The sequence below is a fragment of the Microchirus variegatus genome (genome assembly GCF_963457635.1).
Source record: "Microchirus variegatus genome assembly, chromosome: 5".
Taxonomy (NCBI): domain Eukaryota; kingdom Metazoa; phylum Chordata; class Actinopteri; order Pleuronectiformes; family Soleidae; genus Microchirus; species Microchirus variegatus.
This window is the reverse complement of record NC_139806.1, coordinates 11,190,362-11,215,318: the sequence shown is the minus strand read 5'-3', so window position 1 is coordinate 11,215,318 and position 24,957 is coordinate 11,190,362. Positions and strand designations below refer to the sequence as shown.

At 40.5% G+C, this 24,957-nt stretch overlaps 1 protein-coding gene across 1 annotated transcript in view; it reads left to right on the top strand.

Annotated features, from left to right (window-relative positions):
- Window positions 1–2,764: 2,764 nt before the first annotated feature.
- LOC310927913 (low-density lipoprotein receptor-related protein 8-like) overlaps window positions 2,765–24,957 on the top strand; it is a gene marked incomplete at both ends in the record, with an annotated part of 77,349 nt that continues 55,156 nt past the window's right edge. The window contains 2 exons of the mRNA XM_083890337.1: window positions 2,765–2,834; window positions 3,490–3,606. Of these exons, the coding sequence (XP_083746463.1) occupies window positions 2,765–2,834; window positions 3,490–3,606 (187 nt within the window). The remainder of the gene's footprint in view (window positions 2,835–3,489; window positions 3,607–24,957) is intronic.

Below are 24,957 nucleotides of genomic sequence, written 5' to 3'. Positions count from 1 at the left end.
GACACTGAGGTCTGAGCACACACACACACACACACACACACACACACACACACACACACACACACACACACACACACACACACACACACACACACACACAAATACAAAACCTGCAATGTATTTCATTTGTTTGACAATCTCTCTCTCTCAATGATCCCCTGCTCCATCCTCACTGCCCTAAAAGCATTTGAATTTTAGTCATGACTCATTCCTCACTGCAAATTGACTGTAAACCCAGTTTGCCTTGTAATCTCTGACGGGTGACAATCAGATATAACCACAAACAATCCTTGTGCTACATCAGGTTGGAGGGTTGCTGTGCAACCATGACAACAGTTGCCGACAGTTACCCTACCATGATTTTCTCCTCACTGCTGCGACTTGATTGGCTGTGAGTATGATTGTTTGCACAGATACAGTATGCCTGCGTATGTGTGCCAGTGTGTCTTTGTGTACAGGCTGAGGTTATGACGGGGATTAAGTTATTCCTCAGCTTATTGCCATTAAAATGGCTGTTATGCTGTCAGCGGTGGTTGTGACCTAGTTTTGAAAGACAGCCTTGTTGCCGCTAGTGCTTGTGGCAACTGATGCTCTTTTATTTACACAACCATTACCTTATTGTGATTATTCCGAGCAACAGCGCTGCTCTGTAGGTTAATATAAGAGCTACAAGAGGCCTTGTTCCTGGTGTTACTGCTTCTGAGAAGATATAGCCTGCAGTTCACCTTAGTCGTCACATCATTTGCATATAGATGAGAATCATATCACATTATTGCTAAGAGGGTTTATTAATAACAGGGTTGTTGAACAGGATGCAGTACTGTAAAGGGCTTGTGCAGATGCTGGAGCAGGTGAGGGTACATGGTCAGAGTTTCTGCCTCACTGAAGCTATGTTATGTCATAAAACTTTCTTTCTACTCCATCAACCTCAACTGGACAATTTGCTTTTGTGCAATGATTTAAGAAAGTCCACTGCCCCCATCCCCCTGCGTGGAGCTCTGGCTATACTTTATGAATGACTTCTAAATTACACGCACAGAACTGAACAGAAAAATATCTCAGAGACACCAAATGTATTCACTCACTAAGCCCTTATCTGTACGACATGCTCCATCACTGACCTCAGTGTGACTCGGGTGTAAGATGGACAACCCTCCCTCTCATTTTATTATATAATAACACTACTGAGAGCATAATATGTTACCACAGCAGAGCATATATACGTTACACATGGTCCAAAATGCAGCAGGAACATCCTATTCTATCTAGTTTTAGCTTCCCATAATCGCCTCCCAATTAACTTTCAAATTGATTTTAATGACACCTTTAAAAGCATGTTCTGGTCCTACCACACATTCATATCTAATTTCCTCTCATCTAATGAGCTGTGTCGTGAATTGAGGTCCTTATCCAAAGGTCTTCCAATCCCGTCCATTAATCCAAGTTTAGGACCAAGCGTGACTGGGCTTTTTCTGTCTAGACACCCACATTTCTCTTTTAAATTCCTTTTAAAAATGTACTTTTTACAAGGGTGATTTTACTGGGTTCATGGGACTTATACTGATATTTAACTTTTCCTCTGTTTGTCTCAAGCTGCACCAGAGGACAGCTGAGATAACTTGTTGGTTCAGGCTTACCTTTGGGATCTTAGATACAAAAAAGAAAAAAACATACCTTTATTGCAGGTATATTTAAAGGCACAGTGTGTATAATTTAGCACCATTTATTGCTGAAGTTGAACGTTGCAGCTGAATATCCTTCACTTATTTAACTTATTTAATTTCTCATATAAAATTGATTGAGCATCAAAACCCCCCAAAATTGCCATTGTAAAATTTTTGCCACATGAAAAACCTAAATTAAACCTACATTTTACACGTAACTGTCTACAATGTACATTCTATTTCTAACCGATAGTCTAATTGTGAATATCTTTCTTTATTGCACTTTCATGCATGTTTATTATTTCGTAGCTTTATCTTTACTGTCTTTGCTGCTGTGACAATGCAAATTCCCCCACTGTGGCACTAATAAAGGACTATCTTATCTTGTCTATCTTAATCATAATAACTGAGGAGGCTACTTTGACACTCAATCATACAGTATGTCATGGAAATAAGAACAAATCAGATCATATCTTCTATGCTATGGGGCGACGACTGTAAAGTTGTGCATGCTAAAATAAACGGCAACTTTTTGCCACATTTAGCAAAAAAAACATATGTAAAAAAACCTGTGAATTTTTTTAATGTTAGTTTTGACCAGATTTACAGCAATATTTGTGAACTTTGTGCTATTTACTTCTTTTATGAAAATATTATTTCAATGTTTAATATAAATGATACAGAGAAATTCACAAAATGTTAAATCTAAATCTTAAAAATAAATATAAATGTTTAATTTAAATATAATTGTTAAATTTAAATATAAATATAAATATTGAATACACATTTAAATATCAAATGTTAAAGCTAAATCTTAAATCTAAATGTTTAATATAAATATGAACGTTAAATATAAATATAATATGTTACAATCGGCGCCCCATACAATTCTATTCTTTAGTCCCCGCCCCTTTGTGGTGTCGTCACGCTCTGGGTAGCCAATGAGGTGGAGTGGGGGGGCGGGGCCTGCTGGATGTGGAGGGGGGTGTGAGTGAGTGTCACAGCGGAGAAGCAGCGGCGGCGCAGCGCGTGAACGAATGAGCTGCTGTCGGGCTTTGTTTCGCGGACGTGAATGAGCTCGTTCACCTGCTCCTCCTGAAATGTGGACTGACCTAAAAAGGACGTTGTTACTTTTTCATTTGTTCATCCTCGCGCTTCATTCCACGGAAGGTCGGTGGGGTTTTTGCTTTATGTGTGTGTGTATGCGCGCGCGTGTGTGTGTGTGTGTGAGAGAGAGACTTGAATGAAATACAATGTAGCCTAAACGCTAGTGTGTGTGTGTGTGTGTGAGAGAGAGATTCGCTCGTAAGAATTCGCTCGATAAAAGATAGAAAACCCCACTTTACTTAATATTAATTACTATAAATGTAGACTTTGTTCGTTTTAAACGTGTCAGTGTGTGTTGAGGATGTTCAGACTCGAGTCTGCCATGTGTTAGCGAGCTCAGCCTCCATACTGCATCATTAGCAGCATCAGCATCAGCAGCAGCAGCATCAGCATCAGCAGTGTTATAGTGGTAGTGTAGTAGTATAGTGGTGGATGTGCTGGTCCTCACTGATGTCCAGTAAACACTGCACGGGCCTCGTCTGTCGCTGCTTTTCATTATCTTACAGGAAATAGATCAATAAGTGAAATAAAAGAAAGAAAAGTGACGCTTGCTGCAGCTAATTGACCTACATGAATGCTGAATATCAATTAGGCATTCACTTGCAAATGACAGTTGAACTAGTTGCGGTAATCCTCCTCCTCCTCCTCCTCCTCCTCCTCCTCCTCCTCCTCTTCTTCATATGGACACCATTTTTTTCTCCTTCTTCTCTCCATCCAGCAACGGATGAGTGTGAGGATGGACAGTTTCAGTGCAACAACAAAAGGTGTATTCCGACCATCTGGAGGTGCGACGATGATGACGACTGCTCAGACAACAGTGATGAAGAAAACTGCCGTGAGTGCCCAATTCACTATTGTACACATTATTTATATCTCTATAGTTTTCTTTTATGTTGTCACTTTCTTGCGTCTGCCTCTTATTGGTCAGGTCGAGAATTGGTTCCGAATGAACTCCTCTGGTTAAATACAGGATTAATTAATCACTTAGTGTGTTTACATTCATGTTAAAAGTCTGACTTTAGTCGGACTAAGACAATAAATAGGTTTTATTAATGCCATGTGAACACGTTAGTCCGACTAAGATCAAGCTAGTCTTAATCAGACTAACAAACCCGGATAATGCGATTCATAGTCCGATTACTCCTGCATGTGTGCGCTTAGTTGGACTGGAGTCGGACCAAAATTTCCTTATAAACTTAATTAGTTTATTTATCTTTTATCGTTCGCTGTTTGTTTTTCTGTGAGGTACAGGTCAACAGGAAACACTAGTTTATACTAGAGGGAAACAGCGCCACCTACGGAGGCGGAGTCGCACATACACAGCCAATAACTGCAAGTTGTCGGATTGCCCGTCTTAGTCGGACTACGGCCTTAGCTCGATTAAACTGTGCATGTAAACATACTGAGTGATAGTGCTTTAAAGGGTAAGTTCAGGTTTTTATGAACGTGTGTGCTTTATCGTCACATTACCAACGCTAGTTTGAGTAGAGAGAAAATCTGCATGTGTCTGGGTTTCCACCGGTTGCTGTGAAGTCCGTTCACAGAGAGAAGCTAAAGTCTGTGTTAGCACACAATAACAAGGCATGGATGGATGGCGTGAATACAGAGCGCTGTAGCTGTTGATATATGGTGGGGTTCTGTTGCTACTTCACTTCATTGCCGTGGTCATATTTGCTAAGTGGAGGGATGTCGTGGTTTCCTCATTAATCCACACGTTCCTCCTGTCGCCTGCTTTATCCAACGTTTCTGTTGTTTTGGCTCTTTCATTAGTGCAGGCAGGAGGAAATGTTTCCTGTCAAGTGATTTCTAAAAGTCCCCTTTTTTTTTGCTGAAACTGTTTTCATTGCGCTCATTAGCAATTTTTATTGATTCACCAACTCTCCCCAAGTAAAAATTAGTGCAATATTTCAAGAGTTCTTTCTCCATTCAGGTATTTATATGTAGAAAATGAAAATATGCATAACAAAACACAGGCTGATGACAACTCCCCTACTGACTTTGCAGAGTGAAGGCGCAGAGCACGCCGGTGTTTCTGTGAACCACTGATAACATGGCTGCCAGCAGCTTACAGCTACACCTGCTCAAGTCTACAGTATCTTTAAAATACAGCGTGTTCACCATTTCATCTTTTTTTCTGGCTAGAAACTGAAGTGTGTAAACCGAAAAATCAACACAAGATTTCTGCTCATTTAGGTAAAATGCGAAGAAAGTGTTTTGTTCAAACCCCAAAGGAATTATTTGAACTTATTGAAGGCAGCAGTGAGTTAACAACTACGGTTTGTCACAATGTAAAATTGCTGAGATTTTCTGTGGACGTTGGTGTGCGGAGTAGGCAGTTTACAAACATCGGTGTCCATTGGGAAAAGGCTGTTTAACGGTGAGAAAAAAGCAGTAAACGCTGTTAAGATATTGACTTAAGCAGATGTAGATTTTACTTGGTGAGCCTTTGGTGAAGTGTTTAAAAGCAGAGCCCTACTGGCAGCCATGTTACCACATTATAATCTCATCTGATGACTGTAGTTAGACCTGGTCTTATATATTCGTGCAATCTGTCTTGAAGAGGCATTTTCTCTCTCTATTGCAGCACTTGTGTTTCTGTCCCCTCTTTTATTTGTATTATTTTATGCTAGATTTGCTATTTAATTAGCATTTGATCTATTCTTTATCTGTTTGCTCACCGTACGTGACAGTGTTTTATTTTATCGGAGGGTTTGTCGTCTTTGTGTGCTCGGTGTGTTTGTGTTTCTCCAGCCATGTGTGCAGGTGATTTAATCCCTTCTCACAAACGAGGCTCGACAAACATGTTTCCTCAAAACGATGGGTTGATTTGGCTCGAGCCATCTATCTATCTATCTATCTATCTATCTATCTATCTATCTATCTATCTATCTATCTATCTATCTATCTATCTATCTATCTATCTATCTATCTATCTATCTATCTATCTATCTATCTATCTATCTATCTATCTATCTATGTCTGTCTGTGACGGGCATATCTCGCTGACCGTTAGACAGATCGCCCTTAGACTTTGGATCTGGGTTGAGCATGGCCTGGTGGTGTGCATCCTTGATTTTCAGATTTTTTTGGCGGAATTTTAATTTTCCCCGATGTATCAAGCTACACCAGGCAGGCAGCGGCTCATCAGCAGCAGCTGCGCTGTCTGGAGAGAGCAGGTGGGAGTGAAGAGACTTCACACGGTTCACCGCAGAACTTGGTGTTACGACGAACTCAGTACCCATTCACCAATACGTGAACGCATATTTATTTTGCGTTAGCATGCTACTACTTTGCGGCTAACTTGGCAAACCTGTTTCCAAAGGTAAGCTAGTGAGGCTACGATTAGCATTAGTGTAGGGGTAACATAATACAAACACTGTGCAACCTCATTCGTCACAGCAGCTAGCTACGCTAATGCTAATCTAAAATGAAAACATTTGCGTTGTAGCCTTTACGTTCCTTATCATATCTGAAAAATCTTCTTCAGCTCCCACTATAGGAATACATACTTCCTACGGAAACTGCACTAGTTTTTATAAATCTCTTTTCATGCAAGGCTCCGCTGCCACATGTCTACGTCACAAAATCTAGTCATAGTTGCATTTTTTTGAGTGGCATCCTATGTTATATGTTATGCTATATCATTTTACCTCCTCAGTACAAGTGAGACGGCAAGCTTTTTCTGAGTTGTCTTTGTCTGTAATGGAGGGAAACTTTCTCTAATGCACCTTCTTCACTGTGTTTAATTTTCTTTCTTTTTTTTTTTACAGTATTACATGCATTCATTCCCATGTACATAAATGATCCATCATTACTATCATTAAAGATGACTTTCAGTCAAAGTTACCCTGAAAGTGACTTGCAGACACGCAGCTCACCTCAGGCTGAACATATTGCACCACGTGCCTTGAATGCTGATCATAATAAGGAATAGAATGCATCACGTTTGCTCGGCACAGTGATGACAGTTGCTCATGGATGATGCCCCTAACCCAATCTTGCACGTGTTGAATATAGAAACAAAAGAATCACACTTTTCCTTTCCTGACTGTGAGCCAGTGACCTATATTTTTGGAAGAAGCCAGTGATGCTGTGCCAACTGTGATAGCCAAGCGCTGCATGTTTGTCATGCAGCTGTGTTGTCTTGTGTCTGGGTTAATTATGGCTCGGGAGGAATTCCTGCACCTCCCCACACGTGCACACATACGGGGACTCTCCTTCTCCTTATACTGTACATACATCCCTCTGTCTTTGTCTCCTCCTGCTTTGAGAATGACATTTCATAGATTGAACAACAAAAAAACATCTGGGTCCAGACGAGCATTTGAGCTTTGTGTCAAAACTAATCTTCTCCACATAAGGAAGTGAATGTATGAAACGGCTGCAACGTTTTCAAATGATGGAGATGCTCTGCTTTTGGGGCTCTAAAACACCAGAAACACATTGCTGGAGCAGAATGTATGATTTTTTATTTTAGAGAAGTAGCGTGTAGTGTTTTGTCGAATGTGTGGTCATGGTTATCTCGTGTATTTGAGCATAACCGGTCACTCTGAGCCTCTTTGCTTGAATGCCAGAGCCTCTCGTAGATGGTCCTTGGACAAATTGTTTTATACCCTCCTTTAAAGAATAAAAGGAGACATTGTTGATGATATTCCCTCACCCGCAGTCTGTTTTCTAACAGGCAGAGCTTGAGTAAAACCAGTGTCTATTGTCAACTCGCATGACGGTACACCATTACATGCCTTGTTTCATCATTAGAGAGTGGCCTTCACTCCAAGTCCATCTCCTGTATGTGTGTGGGCAGGAAGATGAGGTGGAGTCAGATCTGTTTCTGCACTTGTGTCCTTGTAGTTTGAGACCACTGATTTGCTAAAGTGGCTCTGGTTGTTCAATTTAAACAGTTTTTCATTGAGAAAAAAAGAGGTTCTTGGCACATTTTCGAGCTTCTGCGACATGTAATTCTTAATGTTTTTCTGTTAAAGTCATTTTCGCTTGGTTTAGTTAGTCCTCCGAACCCCTTTTTCCTGTTTCTGCATTTGAGAAAGCTGTAAAGACAGTGCGGCGCAGTGGAGTGGAACATTATGCCTCACAGTGCGGCGCAGCTTTATCTTTCATACACATTCAACTCCTTGTGCACAAATGACACACTTTAGTTTCTGGTTCACTGTGAAGTTGCTGCATTTTTTTGAAATTAGGTTTCTGAAAGGTTGAAAGGAAAGTGTCACTTTTTTTTAACCCCAAATTCATTTTTTGTATTGATTCTGTATTCACTATATATTATGTGACAACACAATGTCAGGCCAAAGCATTCAGTGACTGAATGTGTGCAACAGAGCGCGCTTATGAAATATGATTACGGCAGAGAACCTTTGCTGCAGCTCCTGATTTGTCATTCCAGTGCTGCCTTGTTTTTTTTTGTTTTTTTTTACTGAACTTCAGCGAACAAAAGGAAAGTCCTTTTCCGCGTGCAACAGCGGTGTTTTTGCTCACACTCCTCTTTCATCACCCTGATTCGGTTAAAAACATCCCCCACCAAACCCCACCAGACTGCTCTCCCATCCCCCTCTTCCAAACCATATTCCCCACTGACCAGTCACTCGTTGCATGCATAAATGCACTCGTATGCATTGCACCAGGTGATTTGTGCATTCATACGTAATAGAAACACACTCCCTGCTCTCCTATGTTTCTGATATAAAACAGTTCCTCATTTACCGGTTGCATCGTATTTATGTTGACGATGATATCTCAACTTCTCAAAGTCGAATTTCTGACGCCGAGCTGCCACGAGCCATCCTCGTCCTGATGATAGCGGTGTATCAGGCAGCCTCGGTGGTGTCTGCACATGCCTTCAAAGTCCAGCTTGACTTTGTTCTTATCCTCAGATGTGATAATGATCTGTCCCCCGTCACGTGTTCATGAATTTAACATCCACACCTGCAGCAAAGTGTTTCTGCGTCGCCGCGCACGGAGCTCATCCGTCGTGCTCTTTTGTTTTCCTCTGTGATGCTGAGTCTGCAACAATCTTTAACCTAATAAATCCCCACAACTGCCTTTTTAAACCACTGGCACTCCTCCAGACCTGTAAGTCCTGTGCATTTATTTATTCCCGAAGTGTTGAGTCGTTGCAACCCCTGCTGTCACACCACTGCACCACGAGCAAAGCTGTGGAAGTATCCTTGCTCTGCAGATTAATGAAAATTAGGGCTGCAACTAACAATTATTTTTGTTGTCGATTAATCTGTTGTTTATTTTTTCGATCAATCACGATTATCTTAGTTAGCACGAATTTTAGACTTCTGTTTAACCTACATACAGTGGACTCACGCGTGTGCTTTAATAACACAATAACATTTATCACAGTTAAACACCTGAAACAAATGATCACAGATTTTTTACAGCTTAAATATCGAATTAATGTGCTCCAAATCACACAGTCGATAAGTGAAAGAGGTTTAATTACAATTCGTTATAAACGCTAGTATCGACAGGGGCTGAAATTATGTATGTCTAAGCGGCTTCGCCTGTAATTTACTGATTACTGCCGTAAAGTATGCATTAATGTACGTGAACTAGCGTTCGCTAAGCTAGCTTCTTCCACCATTTTAGACGTACGACACAAACGTATTATGTACTTGCATCACAGGCTGATTTGAATCAATTAATTAGAATAGAAATGTTGGGTTTTTCAAGCCTCTTCGTCTTTTTCCGCTATAATTTGTGCGTTCTTCTTCTCTGCTTCCTTACGGGATGTAAACAGCGAGCAATACTTCCTTTAAGCTAGTTCTGGATAGCTAGCACAGATAGAGTGTGTGTTTTGGTCGTGTTTGTTTGCACTGCAGTTGCAGATGAGCATGAAGCGACCGGTGTGTGATTTACAACAACAATAACGCGCACATTTTTGTTGTCGACGTAATCGTTGACGCCCTACTGCAAATCAAGTATTTATTCATTCAATGACAAATAATTTGGTTTCTAATGTTTGGATAAGCTCAACTTTCTTGCTCTATGTTAATAAATAAATAAATAGATAAATGAATGAATTTGCCATAAAATAAGTCAGATGTCTCTTTAGATGACAGGAAATCAAGAAAAACGGTGAAGGAAGAGGGCCTCACATTATGGAATCTGATTTGGTTCTTTGTTACTCATCCCCTGCATTAATTTGTCTTCCAAAAGAAATGTCCTCCTCTCCTCTCCTCTCCTCTCCTCTCTTCTCCCCGCTCTGTTTTGTTGCTCTGACAGACTTGGACGTGACCCAGCAGCAGTATTTATGTCCCTTGCATAAACATAAAGAAACCATCAGCTGACATCTACTTGTCATGATACGGCAACATGTTTTGCTGATTGACGTCGATTCAGTTCATTATCAAAGTCATTTTTTCTATCATATCGTTTTAAAAAAAACAACATGTTTTAAACACGGAAAAGTCACTGATGACTAAATGTTGTTGTCGTTATGCTTTGTTCATCACTTTCAAACCTTTAAATTAATGACAAAGGGATCGTCAGTGTAATCAGTAATGAGAATCATTAGCCGCAGCCCTAATGCGCTTGATTTCTCAGCAAAAATCACATTTTAATTTGACTTCAAGCGAGATAAGTCATTATATGCAAGTAGTGATAAAATGCAGATACTTTTGAATTAATTAAGCAGTGAAAGTTGTAAATAATGAGCTTTAATTAAGTATTAATCAGGTTTTAAATGGGCTTCCTTCTTCTGGCAGCCACACACGGACAAGTGTCAATGTAGAAAACTCTTTATTTTAGTTCTGTGTTAATTAGAGATGGGGATCGGTATCCATCACTGGATCGGATATGGGACAGATAAAAAATAATACAAAAATGTGATACAATCCAAAAATCCTATATATCGCATGCTTCACTATGCAAAACATTTTAGCTAAGTCATGTTTGGGCTCTTTCTTTCTTCTTTTTGTGAGAACAATATTATGTTACACAGTTGGAGAATGATGTCTTGTTAGCTTCATAGTTCATAAAGTGTCTAAAATGACTGTATCTGAATAATATCGGTGTCGGTAGATAGTCAAGTTTTTGATATCGGAATCAGTATCGGACACAAAAAAAGTGGTGTTATCAGGAATAATGTACTGAGACTTATGTGTCTTGTAAAGGCTGTTTGTTGTGCCTCTTTTGTGCTGTAGCTGTTGATTTGATGTGATTTAGAGAAAACACTGAAAGGTCAGTGGTGCGGTTCAGCTCGTGTGTGTGAGACTGTGTCCTACTGCACTGGCCTACTGCACTGTGTTTGCATGTCTGAACGCCACCTTGCCCAAAGTGATCAATTAGAAGTCTGCAGCTCCAATTGAGCTATTATCTTAGATTAGTGTGTCACTACACAGAGATTCGGAGAGGGAGAGAGAGGGAGATAGGGATTTATGTGTAATTATTCCTCACCCTCCTCCTGCCTCGAGTTATCTCCCATTCCACTACACTTTTTGGATCTCAGCACCTCAAAGAAAGGATAATTTTGAACCTCAAACCATCCCTCGAATCTCAGTTCATGCCACAGGATGACACCTCTCTGTGGACGCTCTTAGCAAAGTGTACAAAGTGTACAACTTGTGTACAACAAGTAGAGAATTACCTGTTGAATATGCATGTTTTTTTTTTAATTAGTTTCATTATGAACTTTTGCCACAATAACTTTCTAATTTATGCTGCATCTATTACCACAAGAGGGCAGCAGCAGGAGGAGGCATTTAGTTTGTGATCTGTATGTGCGTTTTTCAGAAGTAATGACATTTATGATTTGTAGGCGCTTCACTGGAGTTTGTTGTTCATTTTTTTGAGAAGAGAATTCTCCTTAGGAAGAAAATCGGCAACACTTTAGATTAGAGAACACATATTCACCATTAACTAGGTGCTTACTAGCATGCATCTAAGTCACATATTAGCCCTTTATTAGTGAATATTAAGCACATATTAACACCTTACGTAGGAATAAAATCTTGTGTCGTAATAGAGGTAGAATCAAGATGATTATTAATAAAGGGCTAGTATGCTACTTATATATGTTAGTAAGCACCTAGTTAAACTGAATGTTTTTGGTAAACAAGACATTTTTTGGAAAACAATTTTAAATATTTTCGGACCCAGATAATTGATACATTAAAAACTAAATCAGACAGATCAACCAATAATGAATTAAATAACATTTTATTTGTATAGCGCCAAATCATAACATACATCATCTCAAGGCACTGTATATAGACAACATCATGGAGAGCAGAGAAACCCAACAATTCACACAGTGAGCAAACACTAGGCATCAGTGGAGAGAAAAAAACTGCATTTTAACAGAAGAAGAAATCTCTGACAGAACCAACCTCAAAGATGTGCAGCCATCTGCCTCGACCGGTTGGGGTGAAAGAAAAACTGGGGGACAGAAGGAGAGGTGGGGGACAGAAAGGGGATAGCGAAAGGACAAGAGAGACATGAGGTAGAGACAGAAGAAAGAGACCAGGAGCAGATATACATCAATTGTGTCAAGTTATAAATTTATACAGGAGAGTTAGAGTCAGTGATGACATGTTTATAGAGCTACAATCCATTCTCCATACTATGAATCCACTGCTGAATGTTGAGCTCTCCTCCTTGGGTTTGTGTCACAGATGAAGTGTTTCATCTATACACATGGTTTAGAATTTTCAGCTGAGCTTGAAAATCAATAAAAGACACATGCTGGATATCCACAATCACTGTCAGTACAAAAAAACAGACTCTCCAGGAGGATGTGTTGTCACACGTTGGCCCATTTTTGAGAAAAATACCACTTAATGTGACTCAACAGGACTTTCTTGTGAATCTGTGCTCCTGGCGCTGAGGATGGAAGCTCCAGTTTGAGTGAGGCTCAGACTTTCACTTTATTTTGATTCATCTGTTTGTGGATGAGCGCACGGTGCTCATCAGTGACCTACAGAGGACATTATTTCACTCCGACGTCAAACCAGTGTTACGGTGTAGCTGAAAAGAGGAACAAATGGCTGAACACGGCCACCGAAGCACTCAGTATCTTTCTTTTTTTTAGCTGTGGATAATTTATGGCCGTCATCTATTCTTACAAAAGTAGAAACTTCCACCTCACAGTGACTCATTACATCACCGTTAATGCTGTGCATACAGACCGTGAAATCATTCCGCCTGTGTCCACACGCAACGGACGGCTTCCTATTCAAACGCCACAGAAGTGTAAAGAAACAGCAGTCAACTATAGTAGATGTAGCTTCTATTAGAGGTGAGGGATTCAATTCATTCTATATTTAAATGAATAAATAATCCTCATGTGCCCTTCTCATCTCACCAAACGTCTAAAACTCCAAAGATGTTTGGTTTTCAGTAGCAAGGTCCCATCCGTTTATGACTTTGCTGATAATTAAAGTATTACAGAATAGTAAAGTATTGTATAAACAAAAGTATATGTAAAGTATAAACAAGGACAAAAAGTAGTGATATGAAACGGTCAAAAGCAGCAAATCCTTTGCATTTTAGGAGATATTTATTAAATAGTTTTGAACTTAAATGATAAATAGAATACCAGAATTGTTTGTAAAACTTACCATAGCACATTGTTATGGATTGTACTGTTGAGAGTCCAAAACACAAGGTTAGGGTAAGAATTACGATGACTTAAGACGAATGGTTAAGCGCAAAGACTTACTGTATCCATGGATTATTTCCGATTTCCAGCCTCTTGCATGTGCTGCACATCTGACTGTGAATAAATGCAATATAAAGTGTCGATTACATCATCAGTGTCAGCTAAATGAAGTTCTGAATGTTCTTTAATTGTTTTAGCAGTAAAGTGGTTCCCTTCTCCTCTCAAGGGATGGACGATCAGCACAATCGCAGGCTTTGTTATAGCTGGAGTTTAATGAGGATTTATTATTTTTCAACACACACACACACACACACACACACACACACACACACACACACACACACACACACACACACACACACACACACACAGTATTACCTGAACAGTGATAGCAAATAAAAGACGTATTTACACTGATGTAGTAGTTTTCAGTGTGTGAAGCCTTGAATGGAGCTACACTATGTAAACAGGAACAATCCAATTATAACCAGACACAAATTGTGTTGATTAAATGTCCAAACCGCTGCATGAACTCATTGCTTCATCCTCACCAAGAACAACACGGCGCTTCTTGACAGGAGAGGAATAAAAACACACACTCTGAGACTATTTAGCAGCTCAGTGTGGGTGTTTTCTCCTGTATACTCGTTGTTTTACATCAAAGTGAACTTTTTTTTAGACTTTCTAATCTTACAACAGCTGCTCGTATTTTCATTTTTTTAGTGCTTCACAGTGAACGGGTGATGCATGAACCACGGGGAATGGAAATGCCAAGTCACAAAGTGCTTAATCTTGTCGTGGTTTGGATGTGCAAAGACTCAGATTGCTTAATCTCTGTGAACACTGATGTAAGAATGTGATGTTGAATTTCAAATCATTTCTTCCTTTTTGTAATTGTGTGATGTGAAGCCTTCTCAACCCTTTCAAGGCAAAAAAAAAAGAAGTAGATCTTGTATCAAAAACAAATCAGACATGCCGGTTTGAACTCGGAAAGCAACGTATAAATAAATAATGGTCGACTATTTAAATTCAATACCGAACGGGTGTGTTCACATTAAAGTTGTAGCTCAGTACTTCAGCAGGAGTTTTCATTAAAGTGCGTTATGTCTATTCGTGATTGACAGCTGAGCAGTGGGAAATGTTAGCTGCAGTTTGCCTGACCTCGCCATTTTCAGGAAACCATATTGTGATCAAAGCTCAGCAGCTAAGCTCTGCCCTGGGATAGAGTCACTCAATGTTTGTCTGTCCACTTACGCCTACTTTATCCTCCACATGAGGGTTGCTGGAGCAAATCCTGAGGTGGATGGTGAAATACGTTGTCACTAGCTATAAAATGTACTCCCAAATACGACTATGAGAATCATGCAATACACTGTATACCGTACATACATGTATATATACCCGTGAGCTGCTTTATTTGTATGCACCAGTTGTGGCATGACATATCATGCAAGCTCTTGTGACTTGGATCAAGTTGAGAAAAATAGGAAAGGAAGGAAAAGTAAAGTGAAATAAAGATGTAAGAAAACAGATGAACGTGTGAAAGCAAAGTCAAGGAGACGGTTGTCTTGGATGAGGGTGAGAGCAGAGATGATGAGTTTAACCGTTTGTTGTTTTCCCGATCTCTTCTGATTGGTTTTAGAGTGGTTGTTTTTTCAGTGTTGTTATTGCTGTGATGTTGATACGTTTAAGTGTATTAGATAAGCCAGGCATCCCATAATAGAGCACCTGTTGTTTCTCCTTCAGAACGATCATACCAATTATATGTACCAAGAAGCAGTGTTGGGCACGTTACATAGTTATAGCTACTTCTCCCAGAAGGTAACTGAGTTACTGCATAGTAAAAGTAACTATTTACCAGGCAAAGTAACTATTGCATTTAGAGCTGAAACAATGAATCGATTACAAAGATAATTGTTATTTGCAGCTATAATTGCATTACTTTATTATTGTTCAAATATGTCATTTTGGATCTTCCCCGACCCAACTTTACATAACAGTATGTCGTCGTTGTAACGATCGAAACGGTAATTCATTAGATTACCGTTACTGAAACAAGGAGAGTATCAATAGAGTGTTGGAACAAGAACAGCGACTTCAGCAACAAGCTGGCAGATGCACCTTGTTTGGTTTGAATGAAGGTAAACTGAGCATCTTTATGGGAGTCTTCAACTCACGGGCAGAACATCTGCTCACCCTATTAAACAGCCATACTGCTGGGAACACCTGGCCAACGCGCAGCTTCTCCACACTACTTACTGTCTGAAAGTTCATTCTCCCACTGTTTGACTACGAAAACACTGACAAAGCAGGCTTCCTTTACGGCTGTTTAAAAACGAAGTAAACTGCACATTTTATCCGCCCATTCCATTATTTTCCTTTTGAGGGTCGCACGGGGAGCTGGAACCGATCCCTCTTGACATTGAGCCAATCACACGTTGAGAACATGCAACCTCCATGCAGAAAAACCCCTTGGTTTAACTGGAATTCAAACTGAGGAGATGGGAGGGAGAATTTTGAGGAGGAGAAGAGAATGCAGTAATGCATCATTATGAATGCCAACTGCCATAAAACACCATCAACAACAGAGGAAAGGGAGGAAGGAAAAGGGAGGAAGGAGGCTTTGGTGCAACACTAACTGCTGCAAACACCAAACAAGGAGGAGGAGGAGCAGGGATTCAAAATGGGAACCTTTTTTTCTGTGGGGTTGTAAAGGGCTTCAGTGGAGTTAGCACATGAATTCCAATAGCATAATAATATGCTATAGTGCGGATCAGCTTTTTTAGATTTCACCTTCAGTATAACCTGTAAACCAAGTATGTGTGTGAATAAGAATAGTAAAGCACCCCTGCAGTTATAATCTGCTGCTGTAAAACCTTATTCAAAACCCAGACTGTGTGATTATTCTACTGGATGTTTGGCGTGTAAGTGCTGTTGTATCCGCCTGCTCTACCTCCTCCAGTATCGACCGACGCTACACTCAAATCATTATCCACTGTACCTTTTAATTTGGAGTGATCCCGAGTAGAGATGCCCCAGAAAATTAAATTACCTCATGCAAAAAGAAGCTGTCATTGCATTTTTTTTTTTTTAAAGCTTGTAGCTTATCCCATGTGCAAGCTCGCATTAATTTGTTTTTGCCGAAAGCTAACCGGGAAGGATCTGTAAAAGCAGAACCTAAAAAGCTGCAATGTGCTCCCACATGAGTCTCTCCTTCTCGTTTTGTGACATTTGAATGTAGTACAACAGAAGTATTATAAAATATAGAAGCTAATAAAACCCTTCACTTCTGTTTTATTAGCTTAAGTGAAGCTAAAACTAAAATGCTGCATCTTAAGTGCGCAACAAATGTCGTGCTTTTAGTGGAGTCGTACAAGATTTACATGCGTGAAGGAAACCGCAGTAAAGAGAAGAGTGCACACTGTGTCACCTTCAGCTTCTTCCCTTAAAGGAAATCCATTGGAAGTGAAGGTGTACGTACGCTCTCATACTGTTGTATTATGCTGTACTATATGCATTGTTATGTAAAAGCTCTTACCAGCAAATTATTGTTTTGATTATTAACGTTAAGCTGCTCTGTTGGTGAGCGGGAAACTCTTTAATCAAAGCCTCAGTGATCTTTCCATGGTTCCTTTTTGCAGTCGTTCACAGTCACACAAGCATTTGTTGGACCCACGTTGAACAGTTAGATGTGAGTGAAGACTGAAACGCAGAAAAATACGGTCTACTTGCAGGAAGTGGGTGAATGTGCGTGTAACTGCCGGGTTATGTTCAAATGCAAACAGCTGCTGCCACTGAAATCTGATTGTACCATAATTACTCTCTCTCTCTCTCTCTCTCTCTCTGTGTGTGTGTTGCTAGGGGCAGATTTTTTCCAGAACAAGAACATTTGACCTCGGGCAGTGTTACACTTATGCTAATTCTCCTCTGCAGTTGGATATGTAAAATCCTGCTCTCAAGCCATGTCATAATCATTTTCTGTGCTTTATTCTCCAGGCCAGTGAGGGTCTTTCGCTAAATCTAGTCTCCAGCTGGCATTGTGTGCCATGTTATTGAAGTTAAGGCTTTTACAGGGAGAAAAAAAATTGAAAGTAAGAGTGATGAAGAAAAGAGAGAGAGAGAGAGAGAGAGAGAGAGAGAGAGAGAGAGAGAGAGAGAGAGAGAGAGATGTGGCTTTTTTCTTTCCAGGGTTAAAAGGCTAATCTCCCAGTTCCCATTATAGTCCCTTGGATAGTAGATGGGGTGATGTAGGTGATGATGGCACACAGGAGCTACCTTGTTATATAGGCTTATGTGTTTGGCTGCCTTGGACTCAGATTTGCAAGGCACTTTTAGGATTTATAAAAAGGAATAATGGATTACTCAAAAGTAATGAAACCGTTCATGAACATATTGTGCATCGCGTTCAGGAAAGCAATGTAATGACTTGAATACTTGTGGTTTTCTGCAGGCACTCTCACAGATTAATATTCCAGCTCGTCATCAACATTAAGACTTATATATAGACGGTGTTTCCCATAGTGGTTCATTAGCAGGATAATATTCTTGATTGCTTTTGTCTGTCCATTAGTGCCATTGTTTTCCATTGACCTTCACCTGAACCTGTAGGGTTAGGGTTAGATCAAGGGTTAGGGTTAGGGTTGATAGGCCAAGTCTGTAGGTTAGACTTGACCAGATAATCTTCTCGTTGTCTGTTTTTAACAAGCGCTAAGGCCAAACTTCAGTGTAAATATTTTACAGTGTACAGTGTCTCTCAATCCTGATCCTCAAGGACAACCGTCCTGCATGTTTTTAGATGTTGCCCTGCTCCAACACACCTGATGAATGATGAATGAATGGGTCATTATCAGGCTTTTGCAGAGCTCGATGAAGAGCTGACCATTTGAGGTTAGCGGGTCTGTTGGAGCAGGGCAGCATCTAAAACATGCAGGACGCTTGTCCTTGAGGATCAGGATTGACAAACACTGGTCCAGCCCTTATGTTTACTGCACCCTGTAAAATATTTAGACTGTAGTTTGGCCTTAGCTTTTGTTAAAAACAGGCAACGAGAAGATTATCTGGTCAAGTCTGACCCTCAGTGAGGTTCAGGTGAAGGTCATTGGAAAACAATGACAGTGGGTTCTCGAGGATTTGTAGAAAATATTTAATTGTGATTTTTCTGAAAAACATATTGTTTCACGTTGAGGTTTTTGGTGATAGTCCTTATGCAGATTATTCACTGATCAGGGATTAGATAAACAACACCATCTTTGTCCTTTTGTATGGCTGTGCTCTATATCTATTGACATTTTCGGATGGGTGACTTCCTGTCACTTTGGATAATGTAGCTGCTTTTATCACCAGGGACAGACTCAGAGGCTTTTCCCACAAATCATTCATTGACCTACTTAACACTACACGGAGGAAGTAGAGTTACTCAAAGTCAACATCTGGATAAAGAAATGTTAATTTTTTTTTGATTTTTGGATTCCAGCAGTTTGGTTCTAAACATGAAAGCGTATGTGGAACAGACCATGTTCATCTACAGGTTCTACTGGACGACTGAAAACTCTTTAACTCTGATAATCTGCTTACTTTTACTTCCTTAATGTAGCTTTTAGTTTTGGATTGCCATAAAATAGCAGCCAGCAATGCTGAAATGGTGATGTAAAAACTATTGTTGAGACTAAACAGTATATAGACATCATGAGCGTGTTAGTGCGCCGATATCAAAATAATAAAAAAATAATAGCCCTAAAGCTTTTTTTTCCTTGTGACAGAAGTGGCGGTGTCGTTTACTGTATGTCCCTGTGGTGAGTGATGGATGATTGTTATAACTGCTTCTGACAGCTAGATGATGATGGAGAGTGAAATGAGATGATTGTCCTTGTGAAGGGGAAATCACTTTGGGATTCCCACAGTTCATTTCCATTCAGCTGATGCTCTACAGCACAGACCCTCAATTCTGAATTATGCTGCAAAATACAGTTCAAGGCTGCTTCAGCCCCATCAATACTGTGATGTTGAATACATTTGTATGGAATGAAGCCAAAATACAGCGGGCATAGACACATCATAGATGGTATTTTGTCACATATTGCTTATATGAGTGAATCCGAACATGGCATGTGACTTTTTTAGTAAGTATGCATCTGAGATCTTTAAGATTTGGAAACGTTCTCCTGCTAATGTCTCTGGGCTTTAAGCTAAGACTTATTTGACATCTTTAAAACTCCCTTCCCTAATACATTTGAGCACATACCTTAAAGGAAGCTTGTGCACCCCGCTCCAGCTGTGCCACTGGAGCTGCTCATTGCAACACGCTGTGCTTCTTCTGTAGTCGCAGGTTTCAGGTGGTGCTGTAAATGGTTTAAATGTGAAGCAAATCGTTGCAGAGAAAGATTAAGTGTGTGCAGTCGAACTTCCCGCAATCATTAACGGATAAAAGCGGTGACTCTGATCAATACATCTCTGAGGAAAAGGTCTGAGCAGAAAGCTGTGACAGTGATAAGAAATACAAGACTTTTTTTTGGGGGGGGAGGGGAGAAGGTGCAGCCTTCTGCAGAACTTGTGATTTTGAGGATTTTGGTTTGAATCCAGACTGTGGTGTTTTTAGGGCACGGTGCAGCACAGAGTTCTACACAAACTTCCAGCCTCAGAGGATTTACGTGTACAGTGGATCCATTTTATGACGGCAATGTGCCGGCTAGAGTCGGCAAATGATGGCTTTTCCAAATGCTAACTGCTGTTAGCTGCCGGAGCCTCTGTTTTGGCAGGGTGATTGAACTGCTGTGGTGCTTCATCCTTATGGTATTTTGACCAAAGCATGTCACAGACATGTTCTTTAGGACACCAGGGAACTAGGTTAACTTGGAGAAATAGGGCATAATTTGAGTCCTTTAACTAGTAAGACAATGAGCCACTCATCAAAATTGCCTTTCAAAATATCTGTTACTAAAAGTGGCCCACCCCGCCTTTTGCCCTACGTCAGCTGAGATTGGCTGACGTAGGGGTGCTGTGCACTTTTGCACAGTTGGAGCAGCTACTCCAACTGTGCACAATATCTGACCTTTTATCAGGGATTTGAAAACGGCAACAGTGACCGGTCCGTGCAGAAATCCACCGGTTAAAACCTTGTCTGCTTCTGTCACTGCTCGCTGTAATTAGATTCCTCTGTCAAACGGATTCATATCTCTCAAAGCATGCGAGACGCTCAGCAATTGCTTGCAGCAACTCTTCATTTGTAGCAGCTCATGTTCTTGAAGGCACAACAATCCTCAAAGAGAAACTTTGCCCGAGCCCTGGTTGTCACGTCAGATGACTTTCAGCGACGCTAACAATCACAAATCACTTTTCAGCACACGGAGCCAGGCAGTCCATGAAATGTGTAGCTCTATGGCTCCTACCTGCTGCTCTCTGACAGGCTAGTTGTGCAGTTTACTCTCTCCATCATCACACCTTCCTCCTATGGGGTTATGGTCTGTTATGCCTTCCATATCTCAATCTTGTGCTTGGCTTTGGTTTTAGCTCTCTGCAAGATTTTAAATGAGCTTTCCAGTGAAGCACGAGTGCAGTGCTGGAACACGGCAAAGTGAAGAACGTGTACCTCTTAATATAACTGTGTGTTATCACTTGCTTTCAATCATTCCATCGGGTTGGGAGACATTTCACCTAGATTGCATCACTCACGCTGCTTTAGAAACAACACGTTTGAGCTGTAAAGGATGTACAGATCATGAAATGTTTATATTTTCATTTTAAAGATTCATATAAGGCATATCAATTTGTTAGTTTGTGTTCTATGACTTATTTTTGCTGCAGTACAATTGTTGGTGTTTACCACTGGTTCCTTTACAGTAAAAAGGTCCTTGGTTTGAATCCTGTTTCTGCCCATTGTGTGTATGTTTTTTTTCTGGAAAGTTAATGGAAGCTCTGAATTCCCTGTGGGTGGGAATGTGAATGCCAGGTTGTGTTTGTGTGTTGGCCCTGTGAGAGGATCTATCATCCAAAGTCAGCTAGGTTTTCACTCCCGATCCCCTGGTAACCCAAAATACCTAATAAATACAGCGTTAATAGCTAAAATGTAGTGGGGCTGCAAATAACAATGGTTTTCATGATCAGTCTGATTATTTTCCCCATTAACTCAAATGTCTCAAACTTAAATGTCAATAAATCAAAACATCTAACTCCTCATGTGTCCTCTCCATTTCTACAACTGACCTGCAACGTTCAAGCCTCCGCCTCGACTTACCTTTCTGGGTTGCCATTTACATTCCATTTTCATCACTTTACATCTGTCCGTCTGTCTCAAACGTCACTGCCCTACATGCTTTCGTTGGTATGGACGTTACGTCATGAACTGAACGGACCGAGCGGTACACACATGAACCCCGACATACGTACCAAACAAGACAGATTTTTTTTTAAGTGAACCACTCCACCCCCTCCCTACTGACTACTTTCACTCAGTAGCGTCTCCAGATTTGCTGATTTTCCCACCATCAATCAAGCGCATCACAATCAATAATTGATTGTGTCTAGCCTTATACATTTTATGACCATGCTGTCATGAATAATTTGCGTCCATTTACGTCCCAGCAATTCAACAATCACTGCTGTGTTCAAAGACCACAAACCACAGTCTGTTGTTTTTGTTGTTCACAAGTCAGATTTCAGCAGAAGTCCCCATGTTCAGAAGCGTCAGAGTAATTCAATGCACCTTGGACCTGAAAAAGAGTGTTTTCAAAAAAATCTTTTCACACGTTCAAAATGTTGAGATTTCCTGGCGGACCTTCATTTGTCTGCCTTTCCACACTTGACCGACCTCAATTTAAAGTGTTCAGCATGATTGACTCCAACATGCACAGAGGCCTCTGACGCTCTGGCTAACCGCAGAGTGTAGAGTGTGTGTTGCATGACTACACGCTCGGATAAAAATGTTGACATATGGCTGGAGATCAATTGCATTTTGCTTCTGAAAACCAGGGAGCGCAGGAAGAAGTGAGTGTGGCAGAAGGTCGGACACATGGCGAAGGCATCATGCAGGGACATGTACAGTATATGGGCGTGCATGCATGCGTTTGGCCATATGTTTGCTGATATTCAGATGGGTGGCAAATATCCAATGACATCATTCTGATATTCCACCTACTAGGTGAGGCCGATCACGTATTGCCTCCTCCACTATCTCACTTGACTCGGCTGAAATAACAGTTGAGTCTGCAGATTTGTGTTTGTTATTTTGCCATCTACGGTGAAGAACCTGAAATGCATCCACATGCTGCTTCATATGTGCTTTGGTGTTGCGTCTGCCATTTTTACTGCAAAACAACACAACATCACTGTCTTATTTAAACTGATGGATTCATAGTGGGTCTATGGCCAAGCTGCACAATAATTACTGAAGACAGTGTGATGTCATTCTAGACTGTATAGTTTGATCTTGACTTCAATTTTAAGGTTAGAATTTGAACTAATTCCTCACACTCTTGAACAGAGATCTGATTTTTTGGATAATAAGTGTACACCATGTTTATGAACACACCTGTCCCTGTCTGTGTTTGTGTTCATTTTGTGAACTGTTGGGTTACCCATGTCTTTAATATATTAAGTGCCTTAAAATAATCGATGATCTCTTTCCCATTTTCTCCATCATCAATATGGATGATTATGGCTAGAAAAGCTGCAGCAGTGGCTTTTATCAGTTATATGTTGCAATAGGTCTGGGCCCTGGATAGGACGGCGTCTAGGCCCAGATCTGGACCATGGTCCACCTATCAATATCAATGACCTCAGCTCAAGGAGAAAGTATATGAAGTGATTCATTAGTGCTTCTTTTGTTTCAAATTCTGCCAAGCAACTTCAAAAAATATTGCAGCATTGATTCAACCTTTTATTTTTTTGGGGAAAAAAAAAATACAGCCCCAGTTAGAGCTCAGTCCCATGTGCCTTTTTGAATTCCACTTGGCTCCTGTGGCTTAACTGCTGTTTGCACTGTCCTGACTGACATGAGACAATAGCTGGTGAGAAATCAAGAAGTACGAGCAAAAGCATCAACACTCTACAGGCAGCTGTGTGAAACTTCTAGGTTTAATTAGAAATGATCAAAGCAAAAAAAGTGTCTGCCCTCCAGCGATCCTCAAGACTCCAAATAGGCTAATTAAGTTCTATAATCATTTGCTAAAACTGTTTCAAGAGCAGCCTTTTCAGACCCAGTGAATTCCACCCCGATATTCTGTTAATTTTTTGGGAGGTTTTTGTCATTTGCATGCTTAAACCAACAGGATACATTATGTTTCCTGCTTTGACAACGCTCCTACCTACTTCACTTTCTGCTAATGAGGCCATTTGTCTTGTCTTGCCCCAGAGAATGTGCTTATCACTGCATTACCTGTTAAGCTTCCTGTGGTCTCTAAATGGAAAGAGCTGTCATTCATATCCTTCATGGTAAGTTTAGGGGAGTGTTTACGTGTTGTATTTGTTACCTCTTTGTAGGTCGTCTCTCTGGTATAAACACTGGCCTTAATGTCAGGACCAGTAGTCCCAATGGAGACCAAAACCTGGTCCTGATAAGGCAGAACTTTAATCCTGAGGAACTGGTTAAGTTTAGGGCAAATATTTAAATTGTGGGTGGTATTTTCTCGATTAATCGATTTATCATTTGGTCCTTAAAATGTCAGAAAAACATTGATCAGTGTTCTCAGATGTCTTGTTTTGTCCACAAACCAAAATGATTCTGTTTGAATGATTTATTTTTTATGTGGAGCACAGAAACGTAGAAAATATTCACATTTAATCTGGTTTTAATAATAATCGATTATCAAACTAATTTAGTCAAACAAGTAATCGATTCATTGTTCCAGGTCTTGTGGGTAGGTAAACAAAGACCATTTCAAATGATTCTCCCTATTAGCATAACCACTCACCTGTTAGGCAGGGAGGATGTTCGCGACGGCTCATGTGATCACATAGGCCCACTGGTGGTCATGTGACACTGAAGCCTGCTCACGGCCACAGCTTCTGCTGCAGTAGTTTCAGTGCGCGATTCATCGTGTTTTGCAAAGTCATTCAAATACTTATCTTGCGTAACAACATTCACGATATCATCTTAGACGATATATAATCTTGCCCACCTCTAGTAGACCGCGGCTCTAACGTGCGTATCCACATGATTGGAGCTCGAGAAAGGTGAAAAGGGAGAAGGAGCTGTAAAAATTCTGACATCAGCCCCAGAGGCGGAGACTCCAGGTGTGGTTGTCGGAGCGTGGAGCTCCTTCACACTGAACCTCCTCCAGGAGACAAAACATGGCTGGGTGAGCTCCCCTGTGCACGGCCCTCATTCTGTTTGTGCCACATCTCATTTGTATTTCTCACAATTTGTATGGTACACACAACACAGGATGTGCTGTTGTGTTTTCTTCTATTTCTACCATAAAAGTGACTAGAATACACAGACAGGGAATGACTTTACATCATGTGTGCAGCACATTTTGATTAATAGACTGGATTCATTTTAAGGAATATTGCCTTTTTAGTCAGTGTCACACTTTCCCGTTTCAAATCCATAATGCATTATTAGTCGCTTTG